Here is a 9,547-nt window from a genome sequence, read left to right on the forward strand (position 1 = left end):
ACTTCTATAAATAAGTGGCTGTTTCAATTACCAATCAATGCATGGCCCCAATAAAAATGATTGATTTGCCATTTAGAGTCAGAAAAAAATGTCCGGCTTTTGATGTGATGACCGCAAAATTCAAGATATCGAACAAAGGTAAGTAACCTCGTTCTGCATTCTCTAAACAGACATTTACCAATCAATGTCAGGTTGTTGATGTGATGACCGCAAAATTCAAGATATCGAACAAAGTTAAGTAACCTCGTTCTGCATTCTCTAAACAGACATTTACCAATCAATGTCAGGTTGTTGATGTGATGACCGCAAAATTCAAGATATCGAACAAAGGTAAGTAACCCCGTTCTGCAACTCCAAACAGACATGATGCAAACAAATCATCTCTAGGCATCCATTGCACGTGTATTGCATGTACGATAAACAAACAAATGTACACAGCAAGAATGTTCGAACAATATGCAATAAATGTCACGATATCCTAAAAAAATCTAGTCTTCTCGGATATAACGCTGTTTAATATTACTAAGGTGATAATTATTCCTGTTTTGAGCCCATTAAAACGATTCGGCCGAAACACACCTCGCTTCAAATCGTCGTCTGCTCGAACGAACCGAATCACACCATTTTCCACACGCTATACAATAGTGCATATAAAAACACAAAAACATTTCATTTTAGAAGGAAATTATTCGGATAAGAGGCTTGAAATGCACAAAGACAACCTTTTTCGAATGTTTTCAAGAAAAAGGCATGAGAAGTCCGATAGTTACAAGGATGCGTGATTTCAATGGCGGCCAATTCAAGCAGTGACTGTTGGACCGCCTTATCACACTTCTATCACTGCGCCAGAGTATGATTGTTACTCACAGTTGCCCAACTTCTTGAATAACTCGTCAAAAAAACGAAATCATAAATCTGTTGTCACAAAGACTGAATTGTCCATTATTGATTCACTTGTCAGTGATCTACTTGTGTCTAGCTGAATAACAAATGAAAATTATTGTCCACAAATTAGTTTTTTCGCACTTATACGGACCTTTTGGACCATCGAACCTGGAAGCAGAGTGCAGCTGTGTACAATGCTCATGTACATACTTTATAAAAAGAGGTATTAAAATGACCACCTGTGGCGAGAATGGAATTTTATTGCGCGGATTCTCTGAATGCGGTAAGTTATGCACATGTATACAGACGGAAGGTGTCTATTGGCAGTGAGGATCGAGCACAATCAGCAAGCATGACGTACATTAGTCCGGGCGCCAAAGGCCGATATTTCCCTGAACCTGGAAATGCGCAACCCTCCAAATCCACCATCACAATACCAGTGTTGTCGTGGTCACAACCGGAGCAATATTTAACTATCCACCCAAGTGAATCATAATGCCGCCGAAGGGCTTGTTGTTATTATCATTTTCATCATCATAACTGGTAAACATGTACATGTATATAGCGTTTTTCAGATAGATCTGGGCAAAGTTACTTGGCTGACCTCTGGTCACTATACTGTAATATAGTGTGACCCTAGATAGTCATGTTACTGATCACGAGGCGTTCGCGTCAGCGTATCGGGGGCTTGGCGAAAACTCCCTAACTTCCTCCGCTGTGAGTCTATCCGAATCCATCTGGATAGGTTTGAATCAGATTCGCCAGTTTATGTTGTTACATTGTCGTCCTCAATTGGTCCTACTGTAACGTTTCTGAGTAGTTCCCCTCAATGTCTGCAGGAACGCCGAAGACAGATTGACACGTTTTTCTCTCAATCTCCCAATGAGAGGATAGCTAGCATTTGCTCCGGAGCACAAGTACGGTAGTATCACTAATCAACCGTTACCAATGGCGGGGATTGGTTTTTCTCTGTTTCCCCTTGTTGAGGATTGTAAGGAAACACTGAAATGTGCCGAAACAACCAAAAACGTCACATCGCGTCCTGAGGTTGGACTGACCAACAATGTGCATCCTGGCATAACCAGTGGTTTCCAATATACATGTACTCCGCCGGTCGATATTTCACACTATGACTTTTGTATATGACGTAGCGGTAAAAAAAGCCGGATCCGCATTGCGGGGATGCTAGCTTTACACGGTGTAATTGGACTCCGCGGCCGTGCAAGATATTCCCGCGCTTTTACATACACTGGATGGAGTCGCACAGCACGTAACACGGCAGCACATCGCTGATTGGACAACTGACACAACCAACTCCAGGAACGACACTGCAGTGACAGCACATAAAAAGGCGGCAAAACCACGCCATATTCTGTGAGAAAAAGCTGCGTGAACAAAAATGAAAGCCGGTAAAGTTCCACTAAAAAATGCCGCAAGTATTGATAGGACCATACAAGTTATTATGTGGTGGCTCTGCCTCGTACGAGCGGATATTATTCCCGAAATCCCAGCTGCGATAAAAAGTGCCCCGCCCAGGATTCCAGTTCCATCTCGTGCGTAATGCACCTTCTCCCAGAATGAAATTAGTCCGATTGTCAGTCCCACAACCGTTAGACCGAGGACTATCTGCAGGATACCGCAGACAAGGCTGGTCCTTGAAGAGAAGGCCTGAAGGATCACCCGCGAAGTCGATTGGCCTGTTCCGATCTGGCCGCCGGGCGCAACAGTGGTAGGCTCGGTCACGCCAAGACCAGAATTTTGTCCTTTGGTGGCTAGTTCGGACTCGCCAGTATTAAGAGTCTCTTTCCCTTGGCCGCAGCTAGACTCTGTTTCTCCTTGACTTGGCCCACGAGTCTCGAGGTCCTCTTGTTTAGAGCGAGGAGGACCATCATGCTCTCCTTGGCTTTGACAACCAAGCTCGTTCTCTCCTTGATTGGGACCACTTATTTTAGACTCCCCTTGACTGGGCCCACAAAGCTCCGACTCCCACCCCTCATTTGAACCACAAGGCACATACTCTCCTTGACTGGGATTAGAAGGCACAGACTCTCCTTGACTGGGACGACATGGGGCAGATTCCCCTTGGTTGAGACCACAAGACGTAGACACCCCTTGACTGGGGCTAGAAGGCTCAGACTCCCCTTCATTGGGACCGCAAGGCGTAGACTCCTCTTGATTAGGGCCACAAGGCGCAGACTCCCCTTCAGTGGGACTACAAAACTCGTTTGGCTGGTGTCCTTCGGCGTCAGAGACGTCTGATGTAGATGTCGTCACTTCTGCTATGGGTGTCGTCACTTCCACACCACTTTCAGATAGTCCGTCGTGATTGGACATGGCTCTGAAATGACAATGGGAGAAGTATAAGTCTCGATCGTTTGCGCTGATTATGTTGATGCACGGAATGGCAACAAGGGTGTGTGTTGAGTCCAAGGTTGTGACAAGAGAATGCATTATCTAATAACTCTTCTTTTCAGCGTGTTGTCAGTCTCTGGGGGTGTCTTTGTCAGTCGAGGGCTATTGAGCTCTTACTTTCACGTCGCAATAAAACCCAATATTCGTGTCTCCGGCATCCATAAGGCTGTATTTTTCATATATTTTGTTAAAAAAATTAAAAAATCACTATAATCTATGTAGAAACTACAAAGTAATATTTTCCCATTGCGTCTTGTCCTACTCGATGGTCATGGAGCTTAAGATCTGGCCCAATGGACAGCTTACCCCCCTTAAATTCCATGTCGCCAAGTGACATGTTAATATTTCAAAGCCAACATGAAGCTAAGTCATCTAAGAAATATTTGTGAAAGGACGCCCGTCTGGTTCATATTTAAGTTCTTCGTAAGATTCTGTCTTAAATATATTGATAATTTCACGGAGAAAAACAAAATTGCCTGTTATTTTAATTTTTTTCCCTGTCTCCAAGTTGTTGTCACCACCGCAACGAATGAATGAAGCGTGCACCACCTGTAGGCAGCTGGTATTACTACCGGCCAAACACGTGCGCAACAGACAACAGGGCGTGGCCATGCTTTTTGATAGTTACCACGGACGGTTCCCTGGTAAAATGACTGTTTTTTTTCCGATTTTCCCTAAGTCTGGTCAAGGTTATGTTTATTCAGAGTCATTACCGAACTGTAGATTTTGTTGTAGAAGATGCCCTGGTCGGATTTTGTACTTGGTCACTTAATTGAGGACGGAAGTCCCTTGACCTTGCAACGAACTTGGCATGCATTACGTGTCTGCATTAATGTACAGGCTCCTTTACCTGTAATCACGTGTCATTACCGCCACGTCCTTACCGAAACGCAAACTTGGCTGCGGTAATGACCGTTTGCCGTTGCGGTAATGACATTTTCATATCTTCTGGCAAGTTAGCCTCTTTTAAACTAACTGCATCTCGCTTAAATCCTAAATTTCTGGCCGAGTAAATATAAACGCACAATATAGGTCAGTCATCGCATGTCAAATAAAGTTAGACTTTTTGTGTATACTGTTGTGGTAATGACATACGATGCGGGCATGATGCTATTGCTCTAAAAATATATTAGGCCTATCCCTTTAAAAATCCATTTAAATACCTGACAAAAAAACAGCCGAGTAAAGACCCTAAACTGCAAAGATCTGGTTTAGAGGCCTCAGTTCGACCTTGAACTATTTAGTTTACGGTAATGACTAGGTTCAATGACTGTTCTCCACCAGGGACAATTCTAGGGCTTAGGTCTATCTAAGTGTTAGACCTGATTCCTCTTCTAAAATTAACGATAGGCCCTACTAAAGTCATCCGTTCAATTCTTTACAGGCCAAAACACTTCCCTGTGAACATGCCACCAAAAAAACGCAATCCTCTCTACCAAAGAGCGGGCACAGAGATGGCGCGATCAACAAAATATCAATGTAGACAGCCATGAGAAATACCTTCAGGCAGAAAGGGAGCGTTACCAAGGATAAAAGAAGCAGGCAAACTGAAGAAAGCTGGTGACCTAACAGCCAGAGAGCTGTTGAAGTTGAAACTGATTTTCGGAGAGACGAGTAGGCCAAGCCTAATTCAAAAGTTGAAAACTCAAGTTTTGGTACTGATTTGTGTTATGTTTTGTTTGTCAAAGTTCTCGAGTTCTTGAAAGTTAAAAACGGTTAGAAAGTTATTCAGGTGTTGGTGGGATTTGGTTTACCTACAATTGACGATAATGGGTTGCCAATATGGATGCAACTTAAAGGCCTACTTATGACTTAGGCCACTTGTTGAAGTAAAGATGCACTTTTTTGTACGAACTGTGTAGGGCTGAAGTTGCAGGAGAAAACAAATGTTTCTCAGTCTGGTATAAACAAGGCCAGTAGATCAGAATAATCATTGCCAGAACCTTGCCAGGCGTATGATGATTGTACTTTTTCAGTGAAATTTCGGAAATAAATCTTGTCATAAATAGTCATTACCACCTCGTTATGTCCTTACCGCAACGCGGATGTCATTTTTTTTAAAACCTGGTGTAGGTTGAGGTTGGGAAACGGCTCTGCTGGTTACTTGATGGTTAACGTTATTTTTGTATGTATACGTTCTTCAGAAAATAGCAAGTAATATTATAGTGGTTACAGAGCAGTTTCTAAATCTCAGTCATGTCATTACCACAACGTTACGTCCTTACCATAACGCTGATGTCCTCTTATTCACCATCCCATCGTCATTAGTGAAGTTTAGAATCAGCAAAACGAAAGGTAACTTCCGTGTCCTTTCTACAAGCAGCTGCTCTACGGAATATAGCATAACGTTACCATTGCCAACTTCGCTACTATTTCTAATAACATCATTGTGTCATTACCACAACTTTATGTCCTTACCATAACGTTGATGTCATTACCATAACTACTATAAACTATGCTGTATTTCTTTAAATTGAAAATATTTGGTGCAAATGATTACTTGTTACTGAAATATATCAAGAAAGCTATAACAGACACAAAAGTAAGGAAAAAAATATGCCTTAGAATATCTTCATTATTAAATTTTGATCAGGGACCTTGCTGCCTGAGCAAAGAGCATCCATTCAACTTACAAAATTTCCACCATCCGAGGTGTAAGCATGTAGGAGCTTTTATGAAACACAAACTGGGACAATTTTCAACATGGTGTGGAGAAGTTTTTCCTATCAATAATGATTTTTTAAATTAAAATCAACAAAATGCTATATGTTACGGAAATGACAACTTTCAACGGTCTTCGACCAAAAAGGGCCCAAAATTTGAAAATCTAATTTGAAATCAGCTCTGCTGGACAAAGCAAGCCAAACCTTAATACCATTTAACATACAATAACTCAACATCATTGGGAAAATTGTCATATTTTCAATTGACAGCCTATTGCCTAATATATTGACATTATCGCGAAACCACCCACGTGAGTGGTCCGGCCACAGAACGTCAACAAGTATTGAGCATGCGTACCTGACCTTTGTTACGTACAAAAAAATTCACGAATGCGCACCAGTGCAGGTGTAAAAATTCTAAATGTCCTAAAGGATAGTGTCCCTGGTTTGGATTCTTTCTACGCTTTTAAAATATTTGAGGTATTGACGGTTATGGTCTCTTATAGACCAAATCCTTCATCCGTTAATATATACGCATACAATAGGGTTGGACTCTTCACCAGAGGGACATCAAGGCTGCTACACCGGGATCATTGCCTAAAAAGAATTAAATACCTGAACACGGTCTGTCCTCCCTGCGAAGAATATCCTTCTCAAAATCTTTCAGTCGCAATCATGTTGAGATGTCAGAACGATACGCGCTCTAGCATCTAGTGCACCATACAACACGGCATATACCTGTATCAATAATGCATTTATGTTGTTTCGAAACATATCAAATTACGTGCCAATTATGCTACAAATTGGGCCAATTGGGCCAAGGAAAAAACGCTAGGACAATGTTTTTGTTAGATTTGTGAGTTTCTATTCCACTTGCGAGGCCATTTCCCGGACATTAGGCTGGTTTTGCAGTCTGGACGCGGGGTACGAACGACGAAGAACCAAGGTATGTCATTTACGAGCCACTCGTAAACCGTTTATGGTCAAACTATACATGTATAACATATGTGCTAACCCCTGCTGTGACATTACAACCGAACATGTAGGAAGCACTTTTAAAGGCTTACTTCGGATTTTTTTATTGGGAAAGTACATTATGTTTATAGGCTTACAAAATCACAGAACAGCCTACGTATATTATCTTCCATGTCAGGTTGATCAGAGATTGTCATTCTTGTCGTTCGAGTACAAAATGCAAAACGGTTAGGACAAGACCGCCACGCCTTATCGTAGAAAGAGCTTAGGACGACAGCTTTCGAATTCTAGGATCAATATTAAAGGACTCCTTTCATCATGCAGATGGTTTTAATTTTGTACGTATTCCTGATTGGTCTTCAATCATGTCTGACTGTCACAACCTGGGATCAATACGATTTCGTGAGGAGAAGAGTTCGCCCTTTACGGAAAAATGTCGTCAGTAAACAGAATGAGGTGAGATTCTATACTGGGGTTTGGGACAACTGGAACTAGCTATCCTGGAAAAAGTGTCGTTCCCTTTTGTATGGTGGCGGATAGTTTAGTTTTTTAGAGCCCGAATGCCTTCACTACCTGCAAGAGAAAGAAGAGGGGAACGCTACGAAATGCATGGAAGCCGTCAAAATCATTGCACCTGTTTGCGCTCTGAATTTACAATGTACCTTTACACTCTGTCGTCATATTCTTTAAACAACTGCATACGTCTTCTCTGATACAACGTCTCATTTTGTCTCGTTTTTCCAGACAGCACAATCAGCCGATGGACACCGCGCCCCGAAGCTCCCAGAACAATACGAGGCGGACTGGCTTCTTTACGTCCATCCATTAGACAATCCATCACCCTGGTACTCCCTTCCTCCACCACCGTACGAGGTCGGGCGGGGCAGAACATACTATGACAACACCATACCCGCAATATCGGAACATTACGATGACTTCTGTATCCCCATATTTGCCGGATTAGGCTATCATTGGCCGTGCATCCTCCTCCATGTCAAGGAGACAAGCTATCTCATCTCTAATGATAAAAATGCGCCCTATGGAGAATGTTGTATTTGGAGACGGCCCTGGAAGGTACCATCACCTGATTTCGTCGAAGTGATGCAATATGATCGGACTGATGTCTACCAGAATCACATAACGGAGTGGTACACGTTAGGCACCCCGGACCAGCTCTACAGTTATGGATTCGCATGGAATATTGGAAAGAGGTAAGCATCTCGGCCCCGTAACCCCTGTCGCGCCAATTATGAAATGTGGGGCAAGGACAGTCGTCTCGATTTCCTCACCCCCTGATCCCAGCCGCGTTTCATGTAGTCCTCAAATCACAGTGTGCCGAATGTACCACCCAGTCAAATCAACCAGGGCAGGGTTGTTCAAACAACGTTAGTTTTAACGGAGTCGTCAAGTCTTAACGTGAACATTTTAATGGGTTTTATTAACTGAAAGAAATAACGTCCTTGAGGACACTTAACGTATACATTGTTCGCGTATAGCGTAGTATAGGGTATAGCTCTATGGAATAGGTGCCTTAGGGCGGATAACGTGACTTTTGTGCTTTTGAACAACCAGGCCCCTATGACGGATTACGAAGCTATCAGGTAACCACGGCTCAATGTCGCAGTCCAAAAATGACAGTGGCGAGGCAGCATTGCATTTAATACCGATACACCTTGATTTGTACATACGCTACAGGTAGTGTACTATACTGATAAAGAACTTAGGACAAGTCCCGTATACGACAACAAAGATGTTCCATCTGGAAATGTGGCGACTCCGTGGCGGGTTGAACATTGTCTTGTCGTATTGTCTTCCTCATTCTGGATAGAGGTTGCATTCGGCTTCGAGACCAAATTTGTCTTTCAATAGGTGGTGACACGTGTTGGTCACGATCTCCGTCTCTGTTGGTACATGCAAGTCTGAGCTGAAATCAGTAACCAGGTGTACCTTTTTCGTTTCAGACATTTCAATCGAATACCCGCTTCTTTCGCGTTCCCCTTAGACGTCGGGTGGTCAGCGCAGAACTTTTTCAACGTGACGGAAAAGATAAGGGACAAATCCGTCTTCGACATTCCTGAGCCCTGCGTTGATGTGTCTTATTGCATAGGACCTCCTATTTGATCAAGGACCAGAAAAGAACATTGAATATAAGAATAAGTAAGGAGTAAACTAATGAAGTATTAACATAGTGTTGTTTTTGGTCTTTTGTGTATACCACATTGACACCAGCTGGATATGCCGTCCAAGCTGAGGCAGCTTGACCCTCAAGCATTGGATCCACTCCGCCGACCCGGACTCCGTTACACCCGGGACAACGGACCCGGGTAGCGGACAGAGTACCTCTGATGGTACAGAATGTATGAGATCATGGAGGTATTATTAATATTCTTAATAATACCTCCATGATGAGATGTAGCACATTAAAATAGGCTTACTGGGGTGGACCAGCGCCGGCCTATACGAGATTGAGCACAGAGTGGATGTAGTAACCCCCCCTCGACCTGTCCGAAAAAGGTTCTTTTCATGCAGATTTGGCCCCATTTGTGAAAAGAAGTTGCGTTCTGCCCCCTCCCTAGCCTACAACTCCCTAGCATAATACTATCAGGCATCAA

The 9,547-nt window shown here is 42.9% G+C and overlaps 2 protein-coding genes across 2 annotated transcripts; one reads left to right on the plus strand and one right to left on the minus strand.

The window, feature by feature from the left end:
* Positions 1-382: 382 nt before the first annotated feature.
* Positions 383-6,699, minus strand: LOC135489714 (uncharacterized). The gene is made up of 2 exons (XM_064775203.1): positions 6,576-6,699; positions 383-3,223 (listed from the first exon to the last, which is right to left on the minus strand). Exon 2 carries the CDS (start codon positions 3,217-3,219, stop codon positions 2,077-2,079), a length of 1,143 nt encoding a protein of 380 aa, XP_064631273.1. The 5' UTR covers positions 3,220-3,223; positions 6,576-6,699; the 3' UTR covers positions 383-2,076.
* A 98-nt stretch (positions 6,700-6,797) lies between these two features.
* On the plus strand, positions 6,798-9,131 carry LOC135489486 (uncharacterized). The gene is made up of 4 exons (XM_064774866.1): positions 6,798-6,906; positions 7,260-7,391; positions 7,680-8,146; positions 8,897-9,131. Exons 2-4 carry the CDS (start codon positions 7,260-7,262, stop codon positions 9,054-9,056), a joined length of 759 nt encoding a protein of 252 aa, XP_064630936.1. The 5' UTR covers positions 6,798-6,906; the 3' UTR covers positions 9,057-9,131.
* The last annotated feature ends 416 nt before the right edge of the window (positions 9,132-9,547 follow it).

The sequence above is a fragment of the Lineus longissimus genome, chromosome 6, assembly GCF_910592395.1.
Source record: "Lineus longissimus chromosome 6, tnLinLong1.2, whole genome shotgun sequence".
Lineage (NCBI taxonomy): Eukaryota > Metazoa > Nemertea > Pilidiophora > Heteronemertea > Lineidae > Lineus > Lineus longissimus.

Excerpts from the sequence above, each read along its gene's own strand:
- LOC135489486 (XM_064774866.1), top strand. The coding sequence starts at position 7,260 with ATGGTTTTAATTTTGTACGTATTCCTGATTGGTCTTCAATCATGTCTG. Across the intron at positions 7,392-7,679 it reads TCGTCAGTAAACAGAATGAG|ACAGCACAATCAGCCGATGG; the intron begins GTGAGATTCTAT and ends TCGTTTTTCCAG. Across the intron at positions 8,147-8,896 it reads GCATGGAATATTGGAAAGAG|ACATTTCAATCGAATACCCG; the intron begins GTAAGCATCTCG and ends TTTTCGTTTCAG.
- LOC135489714 (XM_064775203.1), bottom strand. The coding sequence starts at position 3,219 with ATGTCCAATCACGACGGACTATCTGAAAGTGGTGTGGAAGTGACGACA.